The sequence below is a fragment of the Ictidomys tridecemlineatus genome, chromosome 2 (assembly GCF_052094955.1).
Source record: "Ictidomys tridecemlineatus isolate mIctTri1 chromosome 2, mIctTri1.hap1, whole genome shotgun sequence".
NCBI classification, from domain to species: Eukaryota; Metazoa; Chordata; class Mammalia; order Rodentia; family Sciuridae; genus Ictidomys; species Ictidomys tridecemlineatus.
In genome coordinates, this window is record NC_135478.1 from 177610531 (window position 1) to 177634618 (window position 24088).

Sequence of the window (24088 nt, forward strand, 5' to 3'; positions counted from 1 at the left end):
TATATATGACAAACAAAGATAAATAAGCCGGGCACAGTGGTGTATGCCTATAATCCCAGTGGCTCCAGAGGCTGACACAGGAGTTTCACAAGTTCAAAGACAGCCTCATCAATTTAGCAAGGAGCTAATAAGCAACTCACTGAGACCCTGTCTGTAAATATAATACAAAAAGGGCCTGGAGATGTGGTTCGGTGGTTAAGTGTCCTTGAGTTCAATCCCCAGTACCAAAAATAAGTAAATAGATAGATAGATAGGTAGATAGATAGATAGATAGATAGATAGATAGATAGATAGATAAATGCTGCAGTATATGTTCTAATAAGAAGTGAAGAGAGTATTTCCAGGACAAAAAAATAAATAAATAAAAATAAAACAACATCAACAACCAAAAAAAAAAAAAACACAAAGTCCTTAATGGAGAAAGGAAAAATGGAATGTGAAAAACTAAAAGAAAGCTGTAGGGCTGAAAAGGAGAAAGTGGTATAAAACAAACATGTTTAAATGCTGATACGGACCAAGTAAAAGCGAAAGGATGAGATGATGATATAAATAAGAAATAGAAATATCAACAACATAAGGTTCTAACAAAATAAAATAGATCTAGTGCACAGGTGATGTGGAAGGCTTCTCTATGAAGTAGAAATTAAGGGCATCTGCTAAGAGGGTAGAAGTAAGAGGAGGAAGGCTGATAGAAGATCGAAAAGTCTAAAGAAGTAATTTCAGATGATGAAAATAGAAAAAGCCAGAGAACAAAAATTCTGAGGAATACTGAGTGACCAGTTTGGATCAGACATCACATGGAGACTTCCTAAAGTCATTTTTACATTATAAATGAAAAAAATGCCATAAAAATTTATTTTCCAATATGAACTACTACACAAATTATCTAATAGTCTTCAATGTAATTATTTAACAAAATCAGAAAAAAGTGCTTGGCTTAATAAAGAAAGGGGAAAAGTAGGAGCTCCTGATCATGATTCTGCCACTTGCCAGCTATATACTTGTCAGTTAATTTTCTAGGCTTTCCATATCTTTCCTATATCTTCCATACTTCCATATCTTCCATACTTACCTATATAGAAAGTTGGTAATTATTTCTTCCTTACATATTTGTTATTATAATTTATAATCAACATAAAGTTACTAACAAAACCTGGCAAGTAAGAACATTTAATAAAAGTTTCATTCTTAATCCCTAAACTGCCTGCTGACAAGGTGTTGCTCTCCAAGAAGAAGAGGCTTTAGCTCCAAAACACAGGCTCTCTCCAAAAGACACTCTCCTGCCCAATAATGATCCCAGTGGCATCATTATTAAGGGCTTAACCCTCTTAGCTCTGCAAAGCCAGAAACCAGACTTCATGAAAATAAGCCAGAGGACCCAGACTGAGAAAAAAAATACACACAAAATTAAATTCAGAAATAAGTAAGTTTATAAACATAAATATTAATTTACAGACAAGAAATATAGTAAACTCTGAATCAAACCAGAATGTTAATACTTATAAATCAGTACATTTTTCTCCCTTTAGGAAAATTATGTAAGAAGCTGCTATGGTCTAAATGTTTGTGTCCCTCCCCACATTCATATGTTGAAATCCTAACCTTCAAGATGATACTATTAGAAAGTGGGGTATTTGGGAGCAGATTAGGTCACAAGTTTCTGCAGAAAGAGAAACTCCACAGTGCTCCTTCACTCCTTGAACCATGTGAGGAAATAAAGAGAAGGTGCCTTCTGTAAACCAGAAAGTGGGGCATCACCAGACACCCAATCTGCTGATCTTGATCTTGGACTTGAAACAAATTTCTGTTGTTTGTAAGTTACCCAGTGTTGAGAGCCACAGCCAAAGAAGCCCCAGCAAACTTTCAGACTGCCAGCTGATGATTGCCTCACAGCGGCCCCAGCAACTTCTAGCTCATTGGCTCCTCTGCGGTGATGCTCACTGGGCTGTTTCCCTGCCCTTTCAGACTACAGAGCTGCTCATTGGGGAGCTTTTTTTGGCTCCGCCCACGAGACCCAGCCAATCGGCCTCAAGAGCAAGAGGATTGTGGGAGTGGAAGAGGCTTGTGGTTTTGGGAGAGGCTTGTGGGAAGCCGGTGGTGGCAGTTGGGCTCTGAGGGTTTTTCCTGAGGAGCTGTTTTGTTTGGCGTGTGTGGTTTTAAAAGTAAAGTTAGTTTCTTTTGACAAGTGGCTCCTGATTGTGCCCAGCCAGACTGTGGCAACCCACTTGAGAGCATTTTGTTATAGCAGTCCAAAGAGACTGAGACATAAACCAAATTATACTCAAAAGGTTACTTTCTACATCTAACTCAGACAAGTGATTTGGATAGTAATGACTAAGGTCAACAAACTATGATAATATGACATATACTGCCTTTCAAAAAGATAATATTCCTATCCACTGGACAGTATCTACCTTTCTCTGAACCATCCTGAAACCTAGAGCAAAATTAAAGCTCTCTAACTTATGTATTTCTAAGATTATGCATATCATTCCATATCTACCCATACAGACACAAATTACTTTTACATGTTTTTTTCTTTTTATCTTTCTAACTTAATCTCATTGGTTAAGAAGAAGAGTTTGGCTATAAAAGAAGATCATCTACTTCAATCATCTTTTGATAAATTTACATAGTCTGAACATATAATCAATCAATATTTGAGGAATATTAATTTCACAAATAAAATTTCCTTTGAATTTTTATGAATTTAAAAATTGAAACAAAATCAAATTTAACAACTGCTAAAATATGTACAAAACAATATCTAACCATACTTAGTACCCTAGAAAATGCCTTCTTACTTTAACTATATGAGGAAAATCATTTTAAAATCATCATTCCTTTATGACATGTTAAAATCACTTCTACTTACTGAAAATAGTATTTGTTTTTACAAACTTTGGCAGTTTGTAAAAACAACTATTTGGTTTGAGTCCCATTATTCTAAAATATAGTGAAATATTAAGAACTGTGTAAATTAAAGTTCTATACAGACATATTGTCATCCCTTGGTATTCAGAGAGATTTGGCTCCAGTATACCTCCCACTCAAACATGCCAAAATCAATGGATGCTCAAGTTCCTTATATAAAATGGTATAGCATTTGCATATAGCTTACACACATCCTTCCAGTTATCATGTTAAGATTACTTATAAAATGTAAATATTAGGCACATAATTGTCATACTGTACAATTTAGGAAACAATGACAAAAAAAAAGTCTGCACACATTCAACTATAGGCTTAACTACAGAGTACATAAGAATAAGACATGAGGCAAAGGATACTCATACAATTGTGTTTGGAAGGCTAAAGATGTATAAAGTGGTGGGAGGCCACAGTAAGTGAGGCCTACACATCACTTTATTTGCATTGATACAGTGTTATGGTCAGCATGTAACAAATTCAAGTTTTGCTTTTTGGAATTTGTTGGAATTTTTAAAAAATTACCTTTGATCAGCAGTTGACTGAATCTGCAGACATGGAACCACAGATATATTTGGTTAACTTATGTATGTGTAGAAGGGGGATAAACACTTCAAAAGTTAGAAGAATGAAAATAGATATGCAATAAAATTTTAACTCATTCATGAGGTGATAATATGCCTATTAGACTATTCATATAAAATATTATATTTTATAATAATATTTTCTGAAATGTTAATTGCCACCTCTTTTGCAAATATATAAGCTGCACTGCTATCAATGTTCTATAGAAATACCCATTCTTATTTACATTTGATTTGGAATTTCTTAATAATTTCTTTGAGAAGATAAGGACTGTGAAATTATCCTTCAAAAGAAACACCAAGATTGTAATATGGTGTTTTACTCAATTATTTAATGCAATTACTGATTTAATAAGTATTTTACTGAGCAATAAGAGGAAGGAGAAAAAATATATAGTTCTAGTTCTTAATGAAACTCAATCCAAAGAGTTCATCAGAAATATATGTATTATATCTATAATAAATAAAATACCCAAATAATTATATAACCTTAATTAAGCAATTTCGTCTTAAGGATGTTATTACAACCCTAAATACGGGTTCTAAACAAACCCAGAAGGAAGGGCTTTGTGAAGAAATTACCAAAAAGTTGAGTATTGAACAATCAATACAAAACAAATAAACAGGAGAATTAGACCATTAAATATGTTCAAGAAATAGTTAGCATTGAATGCAAACACACAGACTAAACAACCCTGGTACTGATCAGAGAACCAAAGGCAATCACACCTAAGTGTCCTCTGGGGATGTGGCAAGGTTGCAAGCAGCATAAGGAGTATAAGTTTTATTATAATGAACCAAGCTGTTGAAAGAGTCTATGTCATGCATGGATATGATTAAATATCCCTTTCATTAAGATCATTTTGAAAGCAGTATGAATATCAAATTAAAATTAGGGCCACTAACAACTATAGTAATCTAGGAGAGAAAGCTAAAAGCATAAAATGTGAAAATAAAAATAAATGGGTTTGGGCTGCGCTGTGGCTCAGTGGTGGAGTGCTTGCCTTGCACGTGTGAGGCCCTGGGTTTGATCCTCAGCACCACATAAATATAAATAAATAAAATAAAGGTTTTTTTAAAAAAGTTATCCTTTAAAAATAAATAAATATGTTTCCCTAGGGTCTGACCCACATGCTATTTTTACAAATAAAATTTTACTGGAATATTCATTTACATATTGCCTGTGGCTGCTTTCTGACCACAACAGAATTTAGTAGTATGACTAAAACAGAATAGCCCACAAAGTCTAAACTAATTGCTGTCTGGCTTTTTGCAGAAAATGTCCTGATCTTTTGAATAGCTCATTCCCAAGTTTCCCAGGTGAAAGGTGCAGTTCTCTAACAGTTAACAAACAGTTTAGGGCTGGGGATGTGGCTCAAGCGGTAGAGAGCTTGCCTGGCATGCGTGCGGCCCGGGTTCGATCCTCAGCACCACATACCAACAAAGATGTTGTGTCTGCCGAGAACTAAAAAATAAATATTAAAAATTCTCTCTCTTTCTCTCTCTCTCTCCTCTCTCACTCTCTCTAAAAAAATCATTAAAAAAAACAGTTTACAGGAGATACATATGACATTTCTTTTTTAATTTTTTGAGTTACAAGGTCATTGTAATATCCACTTGGAATAATGTGAATGATTCCATAAATGAACTTACTTAACATACACTCTGGCTTACTTTTAAGTATGCTTTTTCTGTGGAAGCAGTGAGAGACCCCATTGTGTAAAAGGTTTCAGATATGACTTAGGTTTTGTAAACTGTAGCACCTGTGTGAAATTTAAAAGGCAGAGACTGAATTTTTCGACATTTACTGTTTTTCTTGGCAAGTTTGATCATACATGTGTAAACATTTTTCTCTGTTGTCTCTAAAAGGCTCTAATGCCTGGGTCCTAGCTTCATGAATGTTGATAAGTAAAACACTGGCACTGACTTTCTTGATCCGGATCATGTCAGAGGCCATATGCTTCTAAAGCTATCAACTGCACTGAACAATAACCAAAACAGCAGGCAGTTTCCTAACATACAAGGATCAATACCATACCAAGTTGCCTAATTTTGCATACTACATAGTTCCTGATTCCCAAGTTTCCCAGGTAAAAATAAGGCTACTCTGTAACAGCCAATGAAAAGAGTAAGCTCAACTTACAGCCTTTTTCTTGAGCCTTCCCTATAATAAATCCCTGTTTGTTAAAATTAGCTAGAAGTAGATTCTATTTTCAAGCAAACACCAACAATACACTAACAATCCTAATGCATACATATACAGATCAAGAATTAGAAAAAAAGGCTCTAGGATTCAGATTGAAATTTGAAAGTTATCAGCAAACAGAAATATATCAGACCACCAATGAAAAAAACATGTGAAGTAAAAAGAAGTCAAACAGATAAAGGAAAGACAAACATCAATGAAGTGGCTGAAGTTGTTAAGAATGAGGAAAAAATCGCAACCAAGGTTCAGAGAAAAAAAAACAAAAAGAAAAAGAAACCAGGGGAAATTTGGGGTTAGAGAAACTGAAAGAAAGGGGTTATCAAGAAGTTGAAATGATCACCAAAGTAAAAAAAAAAAAAAAAAAAATGAGAGGAGCAAAACGGTGAAAGACTTTGGGGAAATTTGGAGACATAAATGAAGATTTACTGAAGAGTGTATATTAGAAGCCAGAATAATCTAGGGACTACATGAAAAAATCAAGAAAAGGAGGCAGTAGTAAGAATAGTCTATTCTTCCAAATAGTTTGGTTGTGAAGTAAAGAAACAAGGAAATATCTACAATTTGTTTGTAGCCATAAAGAATATTTAAAACTGAAGATTCCTTTTTCCTTTCATGCAGGAAAAACTTGAGTATCTTTGTATGCTGCTAGAACAGAGAAGGCTGAAGATTCAGTAAATGAAAAGAGCAAAGTACAAAAGCAAGGCAGCCAGGGTGATGGGAAATTAGCCTTTAACAGGAAGGTAAAATATTTAATAGAGATGGACATTTAAGACTGATGTTGACAGAAGTTGAAAAAAACCTCAGTTTCATTGGTCTTGATATTCTTAATGAGGAATGAGACAAGATTCTGTTATTACAATAGAAAAAAAGGGATTGAATTAAAGATTCACAGAAAATAAAGATTGTAAACAGTCATTTGTGAAATGAAAGGGAACTGTATACACTAAAAAATAATGAGATCCTAGATATATTTAAAAACCAAAAATTTAATTACATCAATCTTATAGTTATTTGATTTTTACTTAGCACTGAAAAGGCTAGCATGGAGTAAGAAATAAGGCTAGATGTTCAATGACCCACAAATGGCACTGTGACATGAAAGCTTAGTATAAAGGCAGGGGTAAAAGAATTTGACAGTATCATCAAGAGCAACAGTTCTTTCAAGACCTACTGAATCAGAAACTTCGGGCATTAGGCTCAGCTCTCTGTTTTTAAAAGGTCTCCCAGCAACTTTGATGAATGCTAAAGTTTTAGAACAGATGAAGTCAGAGGAACAGATAAAATACAAATCTCAAGGGGAGGGGGGATAGTAGGGGATAGGAAAGGTAGCAGAATACAACAGTCACTAATATGCCATTATGTAAAAATGTGAGTATGTAACAGATGTGATTCTGCAATCTGTATTTGGGGTAGAAATGGGAGTTCAAAACCCAATTGAGTCAAATGTATGAAAGATGATATATCATGAGCTCTGTAATGTTTTGAACAATCAATAAAAAAAATACAAATCTCAGATCAACTTAATATAGAAAAATTGTAGAGACAGAGAAGAGGACAGACATGATTGACAGAGTAGAAAACCAAGCAGTGAAGACAACTGATGTTCTAAATACATGAAAAGACTGGTGTTCTCAATGAATAAAAGAATTATGTTTTATAATAGGAACAGGGAAAAGGCAGAAAAAAAATAAGGAGCCATGGCCAAAGACTGAGACAATGGATATGTGCAAAAGATGACAGACCAAGATTATTAATGGGAAAAAAATGCAAAAGTAGAAGAGAAAGGAAGGGTTCCAGATTTCATGTTTGAGCAAGTAAACATCAAAAAGCTGTATAGCCAATGTATAAAAATATTCACAATCACTAACAACATGGAATTATGGGATTTTAAGATAAAGAGAAAACAGTTCCACCTAAATCCTGAATGAATATATGGGAGAGATAAAGGTGTCAGTAGATACAATCAACCACATAAAGAATAGGACATTAGACAAAGGAAGTATATCCCCAGTCTAAAACCCAAGGAAGGTATAATTTATATAGAATAAAAGATTACAGAATCAAACCCAGCAGCTATTCATGTTTCATTCAGGGCAGACAATCAGATTAACAAAGTTGTGTTTTAAATCCTTACCTTTTAAGGATCTAAAAAGGTATCTCTCACATGTAATGTAGAAACAAAAATATTATTTTTCAAAATAATATACATATTTTGTCCTCATAGAGAGACAAAATTGATCTCTACTGTTAGAAGTTATGATAACCCTTACCATTGGGAAAAAGGGAGAAAGTAATAATTGTGAGAAACACAGACCCTAAGACAGCAGGAATGTTCTATGTCACGATGTGAGTTTTGATTTCACACATATGTTCACACTGTAGTATTTCATTCTATAGCTACATTTTTGAGTTGTTCATTTTTCAAAATGTACACAATATTCGATTTTATAAGTTTAATCAAGAAAATTAAGCATAAGAATAAGATACCTTAGGAAAAATTTCAAATCCTTTTTTAAAAATTATGAAACAGCAATGGTATAAGGTGTGGGGGCTAGAAATTAAAATTTGGATCCAAACCATTTAATTTACTAGCTATATATCTTCAACAAATTATTTAAGCTGTGTTTCATCATCTGTAAGATGGAAATAACAATAATACCAACTATACTGTGGTTGAAAGGATACTTTGAACAAAGCAGACACATTTTACTGATATAACTATTATGTATCATACATAAAATGTACATCATATAAAATGATTTCATATTATATACATAGAAAACGTAGGCCTAATTAAATATATCAAAACATATTAAAATTTATCTGTATTTATATGTGTCCTACTATCCAGTTTAATTGTAGGCATAGTTCCTCAGTAATAAAGACATTTATTACTCTTTTGGATGCAAAGTCAAAATCTGTCAATATTATGACATATTTCACATAAAAAATAACATTTTTATTACCTGAGTCTCTACACCCTGCTCTAGTAGGCGCTTAGCTTGATTTTCCACTTCAAGTCGAGCTCTTGCAATAAAAAGTAGATCATTTTCTATTACTTCTATTCCAGAAAGATCTATTCCTTGAGAAAGATAATCTATTGGAAAAAAACACATTTAAAATATTTCAATATCAAATATCAAGGCATCAACATCATGAATAAATCTTTCAAAAATATTATAAATTAACTATTCAAAAATCCATATTTTAAAAAGTAAGAGTTTCCCAAGTTTTTTTTTACTTAATAAACACATTTCACTTTGAAGGCAAATGTCCCAAATAAGAAACAGTTGGTAAAATGAAAACTTAAATTATGATTACTTCAAGTTCAAGCAAAGTCATTAGATTACATTAAAAAGTTTCAAATTTGTTTTAATATAAATAAGTATCTTGGTACTTCCAGAAATTTCTCAAGTTGCAATGCAGATATAAAAGTTATTCTCCAAGATTAAAACATCTGAAATAAATGTTCAACATTTGGAGAATAAGATTAATGAATTATGTAACAAGATTCATAAATTATGTAAAACTTAGCATTTTGCCAGTTTACATCATCAAGCAAACCTAATTGTTTAATTTTAGAATTTTCATATTAATGAATGAAAAAAACTATATTGGTGAATTAACTATTTCTACAGGACAAATTCACATGGTAAGAACTGTAAAAACATTCTAAGACCTTAACAGCGTCTGCATGCTTAGAATTGGGGAAATTTTTCTTTCTTCCTTTTTTTTTCTTACTCTTAAACATATTAAAGGTAATTAAAGTGCAAGTAACAAAGATCAAAGTTTAATTTGAGTTTAGACACAGTTCTATAACTCATGCTTTCTATTTTAACAGGACAAATTATTTCTAAAAAGTAAAATTTACTTAGATGGAAGACTTAATTTTGCCAGTTATTAGAATATCAAATGTATTTTCCTACATATTCTTAATTAGAATTACTGTTTATCTTTGGGCTTATTAAAATATATGTCTAGCAATTACATATTATCATGGTTTAAATTAAGTTGGTCACAACATGGTACATAGGTTAAATGACATTAGAATAGGCAATACAATGTTAACTAAACACATATCAGAACTCAAATATATTTGATATTTGAATACTACATAGGTTTAGTTTTACACACAAGGACAAAAGAATACAACAGTAGCAATACTGTGTTAAACTACAGTTAAATACTATAGTTATTTTTAATTATATTACAACCACAAGCATTTTTTTAAATGTGTATATCAAAAAGGATAAAAGATTTATTCAGTGAAATGTTCACTGAAAATGCCAGCAAACCATTTCAACTTTGATGTGATCATAGACAAGTGATCTTGTCAAAGTCTCTATGAGCTTCAGGTTTTTCTCACCTACAAAATGGCAACAATTTATAATTCATTCCCTTCATACTCTTCAGACTATTATCAGAATCAAAATAAGACAAGCTATATTATATATCAATTTATTACATAAATTTTGAACAGTAATACATAGAATATAAAAAGAAAGTCTGATTTTTTCCACTAATTTTTTTCATACTTTTATTGAGGTAAAATTGGAGTTCAATAAAATGAACATATTTAAAGTATGCAATTTAATCAGTTTTGACATATATATAACCAATACAGTCAATAGAAAAAGCATTTCCATTACTTTTTAAATTTGAACTCATGCAGACTGTGTTTCCTGCATGATTTATTACATTAGAAATCAACCACATTAAGATAGATAGAACCATACCCCCACATGTCAACTATTTCAAAATTAAATAGCACACTTAGAAATATCTCACAGGTCAAGGAAAAAAGCACACAAAAAAAGTAAATAAAAAGGGCTTTGAACTAAGTGATAATAAAAGCTTAAAATATCAGGACTTCTGGGTTGAAAGAGTACTCAGATGAACATTTATAACTTAAAGGACTTGTATCAGAAAGAAGATCGAATAACAATCAAATTACTTTCAAATTATGTTGCAGGAAGGAAAAAATAAGAGTAGGAGTAGAAATATATGAAACAGAGGAGAAATAATTCAGCTAAAATTTGATAAAAAATTAAAAAAAATCAAGAAAAAAGGAAGGGGCTGGGTATATAGCTCAGCTGATAGAGTGCTTGCTTTGCATGCATAAGGTGTTGAGTTCTAATCCCCAGCACCACAAAAAAGAAAAAGAAAACAAGCAAGTACACAAAAATGAATATCAATAGAAAGGAAACTATCAAAATAACCCTACAGATGTTAAAAATATATTAAGGTAATATTATAATTGTTTGCCAATATATGTGATAACTTACATAACATGGTCTATATTAGAGAAGAATCTGTGTGCAGCTGAGAGAAAAGTGTATTCACTCATTGATGGGTGAAACATTCTACATATGTCTGTTAAGTCTATAAATTATCATTCGTATGTTTTACTTCTATAGCTTCTTTATTTGGTTTTTGTTTAGATCTCTCCAGTGGTGACTGAGGCATGTTAAAGTTACCCACTATTGTTGTGTTGTGCTCTATTTGATTCTTAAAATTGAGAAGCGTTTGTTTGATGTACAAGGATGTCCCATTATTTGGGACATAAGTATTTACCACTGTTATGTCTTATTGACATATAATTCCCTTAAGCAGTATGAAATGGCCTTCTTTGTCCCTTCTGATTAACTTTGGCTTGAAGTCAACTTTAACTGATATAAAAATAGAAACCCTTGCTTGTTTATGCAATCCATGTGAGTGAAATGCCCTTTCCCATCCTTTCACCTTTGGGCTGTGGATGTCCTTGCCTATGAAGTGAGTCTCTTAGAGACAGCATATGTTGGGTCTTGTTTTTTAATCCAATCTGCCAGTCTGTGTCTTTTGATTGCTGTGTTTAGGTCATTAATATTCAAGGTCATTACTGAGATATGATTTGTATTCCTGGTCATTTTGATTTATTTCTAGTTTTTAATTTGAATTAGTTTCTCCTTTGATTTGACTATCCCTTTCATGAAGTTTCTCCCTTTGCTGGTTTTCACTTTTTTTTTTTTCTTCTCATCTTTGTGGAACATTTTGTTGAAAATGTTCTGTAGTGTAGGCTTTCTAGTTGCAAATTTTTTTAACTTTTGTTTATCATGGAAGGTTTTTATCGCATTTTCAAATCTGAAGCTTAAAATTTTGCTAGATATAGGATTCTTGGTTGGCATGCATTTTCTTTGAGAGCTTGATATATGTTATTCCAGGATCTCCTATCTTTGAGGGTCTGGGTTGAGAAATCAGCTGAGATTCAAACTGGTTTTCCCCTATACATAATCTGATTTTTTTTTCTCTCACAATCTTTAAAACTCTATCCTTAATCATTATGTCAGATATTTTCATTATAATGTGCCTTGGTGTGGGTCTGTTATAAATTTTGTACATTTAGGGACCTGTAAGCTTGCTGTATTTATTCCATTTCATTCTTTATTTGGGGAATTTTCTGATACTATTTAATTGAAAAGATTGTTCATTCCTTTGGTTTCTATCTCTGTGCCTTCATATATCCCAAAAAATCTTAAATTTGGTCTTTTCATGCTATCCCACAGTTCCTAGAAGTTCTGTTTATGGTATCTTAACATCTTCTCTCCATGGTCAACTCTATTTTCAAGATTATATATTTTGTCTTCATTGTCTGATATTCTGTCTTCCAAGTGGTCTAGAAACAGGTAGGAGAAAAATATATATATAAAATAAATTTTTAAAAATTAAAAATAAAGAATACAAAACAAAACTGATGTATCCTAGTTCACAAAAAAACTAATCCATGAAAAATAACTGGCTTCAAAAATGTTAAAAATGAGGGGGGGAAATATGAATATGTATTAATGCCATGAACCATTAAGGTCACAATTAAACAACAAAAAAAGAATTTTTTAAAATCTTGATGAATAAACTTAAAGAATTCTTTCTGTTGGGGTTCAAAAGATTCTCAGTTTCTCTTCTTAGCAGTTTTAGGTGTGGTCCTTTGGAGTTTGATTCTCCAGCCTCTAAATTGCTAGAGAGAGAGGGTTAATCCCATAGATGGATTTCCTGGGGGCAGAGTTTAGGCTTAGGTGGGCTCAGGGCTCTTGCTGAATATCAACTGGTCTGGAGATTTTACATCAGTACACCTCTAGCGCACAGTACTTGCTAGTCCATGCCAGAAGACTGTACCCCAAGGATCTCCTCTGGGTTCCAATCATTGGTGAGGGACCCAATTCTTAGTCTTCCAAGTCACCATTGGACCCTACATTTCCTGGTCTTTGATTCATTCTCGAAACAATCTTTCCTGCAACTGCCCTTCCAAGTTCCCGGCCAGATGTGTCTCTTCCATCATGCTCTGCAAGCACTGGACTGAAGAGAGTAGGGGAGAGCCAGGTGGCTTTCCATGACCAGATGGCCCCTGTGTAAACCTCACTGGACTGAAAGAGGTAGGGGAGATCGGGGTGGCTTTCTGTGACCAGATGGCCACTGTGTAAACCTCTTTACATTGATTTTCTCCCGGTCAATTAAACACACTCTATGTTATGCAGTGTGTATTCATTGCACCTAAATTTCAGGTCAAACTCGGGTTTACCAGTAATCAGCCCCCTCAGCTGTGCAGCACCTGCAAAATGGTTTTTTCCTTTGACTTCTGCAGGCAGCCTGGATAAATGGTGGCTTCTTTCCCATGCATGCATATCCTGAAACAGGTCTTCTTCCAGGTTTGCCAGGCAATGTCCATGATCTCTAAATGCTCCTTACCCAGACATGCCTTAGGCTTCTCCAAAAAGCAGATTCCTTTAATTCCCTTATCCTTTCACTATGTTCATAGATGGATCATTCTGGGTTGTGCTTCTGTTCTGGCTATGGCAGTGGCTGTGCTGCTGGGGATTTCTTCCTTATTTTATAATATCCAACCTTCTGAGTACCTGATCTGCTTTGAACGTCCAGTTTTAAATTCCAGTGAAATCCCTCTGGGTTTTTTTTGTTGTTGTTGTTCAGCCACCTTGCTAAGAAGCTGCCTGGCTGCTTTTTTTGGTTTTACTCCACAGAGCAGCCAGGAAAGCAACCTCCTCTATTCTTCCATCTTGAAAACCCCTGATTTTTTTTTTCAGTTTAAATTTTATTTTTCAGACAATTTTGAAAGAGAATTTTACATTCCAAGGACAGATATTCTTCCTATATCTTCAAATTTGCTCGTTGAAAGTATAAAATATAAAAATCATTATCAGAGAATTAAATTTAGCCAGTTTAGAACACTGGTAATATTAAATAAATATTCTGAATTTAATCTCAATAAGTGAACATCTAAAAACATAAAACGCCAATTTTTAAATGTGCTTTATTATGACAATTAAACCTTAATAAATGTGGAGTACATGGCCAGAATTAACTTTCAAGCTACTCAATGTCAGTACCTGTTAAATCTCTTCATGTATTAAAAAAAAAAAAAAAATCAAGACCAGTAGAATATAGGAATGGGATGGGATCAGAGAGTCAGAGGGAAAGTGAAATGGAGGGGAGCAGTGAATACTCGGGATTGAAAATCATCAAATTATGTTTTTTACATGCATAAATATGTCATGATACATTCTAGTATTATATATGTATAATAATAAACCAACAAAAACATTTTTAAAATATAAGCAAATTAAATTGATCTATTTGGATTTTATGTATTTATCAATTTCTACTTAGAAGTGAGAAAATAATAAAGCTGGTGGTTTTACTGGAAAAGAAGTGTCATTAATCATCGTTATTTAAACTGCAGAAAAATTAATCCATTAGACAAAAAGAAACTCAACTAAAGGACTAGACACAGATATGAAAAGGCTAGATAACAATGGGCATAAAAACAGGGCTGGGGATGTGGCTCAAGCGGTAGCGCGCTCGCCTGCCATGCGTGTGGCCCGGGTTCGATCCTCAGCACCACATACCAACAAAGATGTTGTGTCCGCCGAGAACAATGGGCATAAAAATATTTTTTGTCAAATATACTCAATTCTTTGAAATTTAAGATATCACAAAGTGAACTCTTGTCTTCCCCCATTATCAATGTCCTGGTCTCACAGGACTAAATCTTCTTTTTTTTTTTTAAATCAGTTATCCATGATAGTAGAGTATATTTTGACATATTTATACAAACATGGAGTATATCTTATTCTAATTAAGAACTCATTCTTGTGTTGTACATGATGTGGAGATTCACTGTGGTGTATTCATATATGTACACAGGAAAGTTATATGAGATTCATTCCACTGTCTTTTCTATTCCTGTACCCTCTCCCTTCTCTTCATTCCCCTTTTCTAAGGAGTTACTTGGTCTCAATAATTGGTACTTGTATTATTTCCTTGATTTTCAACTTATTTGTCTCTTTAGCCTTCAAGCTAAACCAATACTTGGGTGACATAAAAATTATTTCCCACTAAAATACATGCCAGTCATTTACCAAGCCTTCATTATTCTAATCAGTACTACACATGACTACTATTCAAATATCATCTTCTTTACCACTGATGAAGTTATTGCCTCCTGTTGACCATCTTGTTCTATTTTGCAATATAAAATCTTAAGTGATTCCAAAATCCTCATTCTCTCTTCCTATACTAGCCTCCTTCCTTGTTTAAAAAATAAATAAAAGAAGTATAATTATAGTTTGATGAATGATGTAAACATGCATTTATGTTTCACAACAATGTTAGCACTAAGTTATTTAGAGAAAAAGAGATTAGAGTGTATATGTGAAGTTGGGATGTACTAGAAGTTGGAAGAAATAAAGGAGGATAAGTTTATCTTCATGCTCTATAATGACAAGTCAAAACAGTTAAAAATTAAAAGGCAGAATACAAGCAGGTTATATACACACATGAAAGAAAATAATAAAAGAGTCATCTTAAAAATGTTAATAATGATTGCCTCTGGGGAATAGTAAATGGAAAGTAGAAGAGGTTGTGGGAATACCATTTTAGATAGCAAACCTTGAACTATTTAAGAATATTATACATGCATAATTTTCATAACAGCAAATTTAAAAAGTAAATGAGAAGTCATGAAAACAAAATACAGTTACTAGCTTAATTTTTTAAAAAATCGTATCTTCTAAAATAATGATTCTACATCTGGGAATAAATATGAATATTATATATAAACTAGTAAATCCACTCTGGAAAACAATTTGAAATTATCTAATAAGGTTCCATGTGAGTATCCCTATTAGCAAAATACATTTCTGGGCATATAACTGAGAAGTTCACTTACATGATACACATAGAAACACATACATGTAGATATCAGAAAACATGCACAAGAATATTCCGAGTAACATTGTTAAAAAACAAAGGTGAAGGGCTGGGAATGTGGCTCAAGCGGTGGCGCGCTCGCCTGGCATGCGTGCGGCCCGGGTTCGATCCTCAGCACCACATACAAACAGGGATGTTGTGTCCGCCGAAAACTGGAAAATAAATATTGAAAATTCTCTCTCTGTCTCTCTCTCTCTTAAAAAAAAAAAAAAAGAAAGGTGAAAACTCAAATGACCATCAACTAAAGAAGAGATTAATATAATAGTACATTCAAATTGCTACTATAGGCTGAGCATGGTGGCACAAGTCAACAGCCCCAGCTACTTGGGAAGCTGAGACAAGATTGAACTCACAAGTTGAAGATCAGCCTGGGTAACATGGTAAAAACACATCTTCAAAAAAAAAAAAATCAAACAAATAAAACAACCAAAACTTTAAATAACTACAATGGAAGAGTGAAAACAAATCACAGGTATATACATATCAATACTGAATAACAATGTGAAGGGGAAAAAAAAGGTTTTTTTTTTTAGAAGAATATACACAGCAAGGGACAATTCATATGAAGTTTTAAGAAACATAAGACTGGGCTGGGGATGTGGCTCAAGCAGTAGCGCATGTGCAAGGTGCTGGATTCAATCCTCAGCACCACATAAAAATAAAATAAAGATGTTGTGTCCACCGAACACTAAAAAATAAATTGATTCTTAATCAAGCAGAAACAAACTTTAGTTTTAGAACACACTCCACACCACAGGAGCTCTTCAGGAATTCCCTCAGAGCCCAACTGCCACCACCTGCTTCCCACGAGCCTCTCAACCTCCCACTCCTCTTGAGGCCGATTGCCTGGGTCACGGGGGCGGAGCCAAAAGAGTCCCTCAATGAGCAGCTCCGTGGTCTGAAAGGGCGGGGAAACAGCCCAATGAGCATCACCGCAGAGGAGCCAATCAGCTGGCAGCTAGAAGTTTGCTGGGGCCACAGTGAGCTAATCAGCTGGAAGTTTGCTGGGGCCCCTTAGGCAGTGGCTCTCAACAATAAATATTAAAAAATTCTCTCTCTCTCTCTCTCTCTCTCTCTCTCTCTCTCTCTCTGTAAAAAAAAAAGAAATATAAAACTAAACAATACATTATATGAAACACATTTAAAAAATAACAAAAAACTAGAAGTTAATAGAGAAAGGTGATACATTGTGTTTTAAATAATCAATTCTTAAGATTGGTGGAGACTAACTGCAGCTTACATTTTATATTTAAAATGTATTTTTATATTTTCACTTCCAAGACTGAGTATAAATTTATGGCACAAATTATGGTATTGGTATTATTAGATAAGGACCTCTCAAAAATTATTATGACTCTATTTGAGAAAGAAAGGGAGGAAGGGAGGGATGAGAAAAAAGAAGAAAAAAAGACAAGACTGAACATGCTAAGTAATGGGCCATTAATTAAGACATACAAAGAACTTTTAAAGGTGAAATACATAATGCCTGGATGGGATTATCAGCAGATGAGAGATTTTAAGAAAAGTGGAATATATTATATCTCAGAAAAAAATACTTTAAAGATTAATAGCTGGCAACTAGATAAAAACTTTAAAAATTCCATGTTTATCAAAGACTTGGGGAAATTAAAAAAAAAAAAACACTTAAAAGAGAGGTAAACCCCACAACATAGAGGCAGCCACTCACTATAAAGTGAAATTTGCATGAGTCTGAGAAATTAATGAATCACCCAAATTCTCAACCAGCCCAAAATTAGCACATATCCCATCCCTGGATGTTTATGTGAGAAAGAGGGGAAGCAAAACCCAACATACAGGTACTGAACAGTCACTTATCAACAAAAGTGACTGCATCCTATACATGACTTTGCAAAGAGGTCCATTCATGTATATGGTGCAGCAAAATAACATATATCATTCACTTGTTTCTAAAATACATAAAATCTTGATTTAACATTAAGGTAAATATCTACTATATTCTTTTAAAAAATCTATCTTCTTTTTTAACTCATCCATTAATTATTTTGTTCTTTTTAATTATATATTGTTTTTTCCTTTGTGTGTGTGTGTGTACGTGTGTGTACATGTGTGTACGTGTGTGTGTGTGTGTGTTGGATACTGAACACAGAGTCTCACTCATGTTATCTATGAACACCTCCCAGTCCTACAATATATTTTTGTTTATAAGCACTGACCCACCCTATTGCTGTCTCTATAAATACCAATTTTTGACAACTATCATGTAAGTGAAATACAACTTACTTACTTACAACTACTACTTGGCCTACTCCTTGAGATAGGATGTTTGTTATCACTAATAATTAAATATCTTTATACAGGTTATGAATATCTAGAATTATTTCCTCGAGAAAGAATCAAAGGCATAAACATTGGATCAAAGAAATACTCATAAGTTTCTTGATACAAATTATTAAAACACTTTTCAAAAAGAATATCCCATTTCATACATTTTTTTCTTGATCATCCATGGGAGTCATCTAACCACAGGAAGCACTGCTTATTACTATAAGATTTCAATATATTATAGGATGATATAAGATATATGTTCTTACTAATGGTCTAATATGAATTTTTAAGTGATGACACTCCTTACAAGAAAATCTACATATTTTTTCCTTCCTCATCTTTCTCTTACATCATCTTGCATTAATTATATTAGTTATATTTATGTTTTTCTAATCATATTTGCTATGAGCATTTTTACAGTCTATTCAATATTTACTCTTTAGTTATATTTATATATTATTTCTTCAGGTCATTCTTGGAACATAATGCTGAAACTAACTATAAAAAGTTCCACATTTGAGGGCTGGGGTTATAGCTCAGCGGTAGAGTTTATGCCTAGCACATGTGAGATACTAGGTTTGATCCCTAGCACCACATTAAAACAAAACAAACAAACAAACAAACAAAAAACCTAAATAAACAAAATGAAGGTTTGGTGTCCATCTACAACTAAAAATTTTTTTTAAAGTTCCATATTTGATTTTTCCATATACCTGTGTCCCAATTCAGAAATTTAGACTAAGACCTGTCAGTACAAAAACAAGTATCAGCAATGTTTTAAAAAAAAAAAAAAAAAAAAAAAAAAAACAACAACAACAACTGTGCTTTACAAAGGGTTACCTAAAAGACTGATAAATATAACATGGAAACCCGCCATTTAGAACCCTTCAACAAAAATTTTATCTTTGAATTTACAATACATTGTATTATAACAATTGGGGCCTATCTCGAACACACTTTAAGCTATTCTGGACATCAGTCTTTTTTGCTACTATCTTAGACATTACATAAAGGACACATTTACTAGAAAATACTGAGCTATACTATCAAAATTATTATACACACTAATGAAATTCCTATTAAAATCCCAATGACATTATTCATAGAATTAGAAAAAGCAATTATGAAATCCACTGGAAAAACTAAGAGACCCAGAATAGCCAAAGCAATCCTTAGCAAAAAGAGGAAAGCAAGAGGCGTCACAATACCAGACCATAAACTATAATACTGAGCAACAGTAACAAAAACAACAAAAACAGCATGGTATTGGTATCAAAATAGATATGTAGATCAATGGTACAGAACAGAAGACACAGATATAAACCCACATAAATACTGTTATACTAGACAAAGGCACCAAATACATAGACTGAAGAAAAGCCTATTAAACAAACATTTAAGCAATGCCTAAACAAATGGTGGTGGGAAAACTGGAAGTCCATATGAAGCAAAATGAAATTAAACCTCTCTCACCCTACACAAAAATCAACTCAAAGTGGATCAAAGACGGAGGCACTAGAACAGGGACCTTATGCCTAATAGAAGAAAATGTAGACCTGAATCTTTGTAATGTCAGCTTAAGGACCTAACTTTCTTAACAAGACTCCTAAATTCCAAGAAGTAAAATCAAGAATCAATAAATGGGATGAATTCAAACTAAAAAGCTTCTTCTCAGAAAAAAAAATCAATAACATGAAGAGAGAGCCTACAGAATGGGGAAAAATGTTTTCAACATGCATCTCAGGTTCAGCACTAATCTCCAAGATATATAAAGAACTCAAAAAACTCAACACCAAAAAATAATAATAACCCAATCAATAAATGAGCTAAGGAAATGAATAGATACTTCACAGAAGAAATACAATCAATCAATAAACATGAAAAATGTTCATCATCTTTAGCAATTAGAGAAATACAAATCAAAAGTACTCTAAGATTTTATCTCACTCCAGTCAGAATTATCAAGAATATAAGCAATAATAAGTGTTGGCGAGAATATGGGGGGAAAGGTACACTCATACATTGCTGGTAGAAATGCAAAGTGGTACAACCACTATGGAAAGCAGTACAGAGATTCCTCAGAAAACTTGGAATGGATCCACCATTTGACTCAGCTATCTTACTCCTCAGTTTATACCCAAAGGACTTAAAACCATCATACTATAGTGATGTAGCCATATCAAGGTTTATAGCAGCTCAATTCACAATAGCTAAGCTATAGAACCAACTTATGCCCTTTAACAGATGAATGGATAAAGAAAATGTGGTACACATACACAATGGAATATTATTCATCCTTAAAAAGAATGAAGTTATGACATTTGCAGGTAAATGGATGGAACTAGAGAATATTATGCTAAGTAAAATAAGCCAAAACCGAAAAACAGCAAAGGCCAAATGTTTCCTCTGATAAGCAGATGCTGATCCATAACGCAGGGAGTCAGGGATAGGAAAGAATGAAGGAAGTTGGATTGTGCAGAGGGGAGTAAGGGAAGGAGTGGAGCTGTGGGGATAGAAAGAACAGTAGAATGAGACAGATATTATTCCCCTATATACATGTATAATTACAATACTGGTGTACCATATACAGCCAGAGGAATGAGAAGTTTTGCTCCATTTGTGTACAATGTGTCAAAATGTATTCTAGGGCTGGGGATGTGGCTCAAACAGTAGCCAGCTCGCCTGGCATGCTTGCGGCCGGGTTCAATTCTCAGCACCACAATACAAAAACAAAGATGTTGTGTCCGCCAAAAACTAAAAATAAATATTGAAAAAATTCTCTCTTTCTCTCTCTCTCTCTCTCTCTCTCTCTCTCTAAAAAATGCATTCTAATGTCATGTATAACTAATTAGAACAAATTTTTAAAATTTTATAAGGAAGAAAATACTGGGCTAAATAACAACTTTAAAATAGGATAAAACAAAAAACTATAAAATAACACCAAGCAACATGGATGGTATACTGTAAAAAACTGACATAACTAACGTGTCCAATCAAAAATAGAATCTGAGCTTTCACTTACCCAAACAACAACAACAAAAATAAAAATAATATTCCAGAAGCCAAGGAGTTCTACCTAAAGTTACTCCAATATTTTTTATTTTATTTTAATATTTTTTTAGTTGTAGTTGGACACAATATCTTTATTTATTTTTATGTGGTGCTGAGGATCAAACCCAGTGCCTCACACATTTAAGGCGAGCGCTCTACCAATGAGCTAGACCCCGGTACCAATTTTTATTTTAAAGATATATAGACACACAGTCATGACTCAATTTTAAACAATCATTTTCACTACAGAAACCTCAGAGAACATGTAAAGCTAGAAAAAAGTTAAAAGCCATCCAAAATTCCAACAACAACAGTTATATACACATTGATTTTTATTTCTTATTATGGGTATAAATAGTGTCTTATTTTTTATATTTGGTTTCTTTTAAATATATTGAAGTGCATATTTTGACTCTTATGAGAAAACATACCTGCAATGATTTTTTTTTCATGGTATTGAGAATTGAACACAGTGCCTTGTGCATACTAGGTAAGCACTTTATTACTATGCCACATATCCCGTCCCAGAGAAAAATATTTTAAAGAAAAAATCTTATATATAATTGCAGAATAATTCTAGTAATATGCAATGTAATGGAAACCATAATGAAATTATAAAGCTAAGTTTTTAAAGTCTTGTGATATTTGCACAAAAGAATATATAATTACTTACACAGAACACAGAACATAAAAGCACAAACTTAAAATGTGGAAGATTTTAATGCGATAACCTAAACCTAATAAGACAAATAGAAAAATGTTGACAAATAAAAGCTCTGAAGATGTTAAACCAATCATATAAAAATTTAAAAAGCAAAATATAATACTTATTCCAACTAATAGAGAAAAATAACTTTACCCTTTCATAAGAATGACTGGATTATAAGAAATATTTGACAAATTTCTGACTTTTACCAATAAAAAAAACAGTAATAATGTTGTTAGGACAGAAGGCTCAAAGATAATCTCATGCTCAGAAAGCAAAGTTTTTTGACAGGGAAGGCCTGCCAGGCTACCCAGTTGAGTGGTGCAGCAGCCAGATAATGGAATAGAGGTTCATGTATCTTTTAGCAAGGTGGAAATGGTCTTGGATGCAGCAAGGTAGAATTGACCTTGAGTGCAGGTCAACCACACAATAAAAACAGATTTTTGTATTTAGGGACTCGGAGTGGGGGGGGGGGATGATGGGAACAGGGTACTAAGTTTTTCTTGGCAGTTTATAAGTTTCGGTTTTGGTTTAAGATGGAATTCCAAAATTAGGACGGAGTTACTAATGTCTAGGATAACCCATTAAACACCCTAAGGAAAAAAAGAATGGAGGGAATATTTGCATAAATGAAACAAGTAAATTATTATCAAAACCATATAAATAATTTATTGTTTCCAGTGGGTAAATAACCAAAAAATAATAAGTTCATATAAAAGTTAATACATTAATGTGCAAAAACCTATTAAACTTTTTTATAATCTTTGAAGCTTATCTTTATGTAAGACTGAATAGTAGATATCCACTGAAGCACCTTTAAAATCTTTAAAACACCTTTAACTTTTTTTTTTGTTTTCATGAATCCAGGGCCTTGCATATACTCTACACTGAGCTACATTCCCAACACCAAAAATATCTTACTTAAAAGTTAATTCTTACTAAATTTTACAAAAAAAACAGGTATCTCTTTTCAGAAGCAGAGTATCATCAAAACAATGTTGAACTAGTAATGAAAATACCTATAATTTAATTCCACTCAATTGTACAATCTGAGAAAAATCACTAAGCCTCCAAAGGAAACATTAAAATACCTATGTTCAAACCAAGAACAGTTGTATAGATAAATGAGGTAATATGCATGAAATATGTTTTTTAAACCACACACATACACACACAAATCCATTACATATAAGTAAGCTATTAGCTTCATAATGAGGTATTCCTTGCTAACCCCTGTCCTTTTGATGGGGGTAAGGAGAAAAAAGATGCTGAAGAACAGATAAACATAGGTTAAATTTTTGTACATTAATTGTTATTACCACCTAAATTATGCACAGAATAGCCTTAGGCCTAAGTAAACTCCCTTGACTGAGTCTTTATATTTCAAGTCCTAAGCACTTTCTAGGGGCATATTTGCTCTTCTGTATTCTTTCAAAGCTTCAGGGAAATTTAGCATCAAAAGTCTTACTTCTTTTTTTCTCTCTGACTTACTACAGGGCAAAGGAACAAATCTTAGCATTAAAAGTAGGGAGGAGGAGGTTTCCTTTCCTAAGTCTTATTCTGTGTCTGTTCCAGCTTAAAAAAAGAAAAAAAAAATGGCCAGGGCCAACAGACAGTGTACTGTCCATCTGTTCCTCTGGGCAGAATTTTCTTTTTCTCCTGATTTTCTAACTATGATAATATTCATATGACATTACAATTTTAGAAGATGAATTTATACAAAACCTTCTTTTTTTCTCCACAGAAAGGTATCTTGGGTGCTTAATTTAGAGCTACCTTCCAATTTACACCTAGCCACAAATTCCTAAAAGTCAGATGCCCTAGATAAAATCAGCAAAAACAAAACAAATGAACAATATCATAAACCAAAGGCATCTGAAAACCACAGAACACTTAACAAAGACAGAATACAATTTCTGCTCAACTGCACATGGAACATTAACCAGGACAGATCACCATGACCTGAGTTACAAAACAAACTTCTTATATTTAAAAGAACTATAATCATACAAAGTATGTTCTTTGATCATAATAGATCAAACCAAGGAA

At 33.1% G+C, this 24088-nt stretch overlaps 1 protein-coding gene across 1 annotated transcript in view; it reads right to left on the reverse strand.

Annotated features, from left to right (window-relative positions):
• Cog5 (component of oligomeric golgi complex 5) overlaps positions 1 to 24088 on the reverse strand; it is a 300246-nt gene that overhangs the window by 154529 nt on the left and 121629 nt on the right. Inside the window, exon 7 of the mRNA XM_005319450.5 lies at positions 8685 to 8815. Within this exon, the coding sequence (XP_005319507.2) occupies positions 8685 to 8815 (131 nt within the window). The remainder of the gene's footprint in view (positions 1 to 8684; positions 8816 to 24088) is intronic.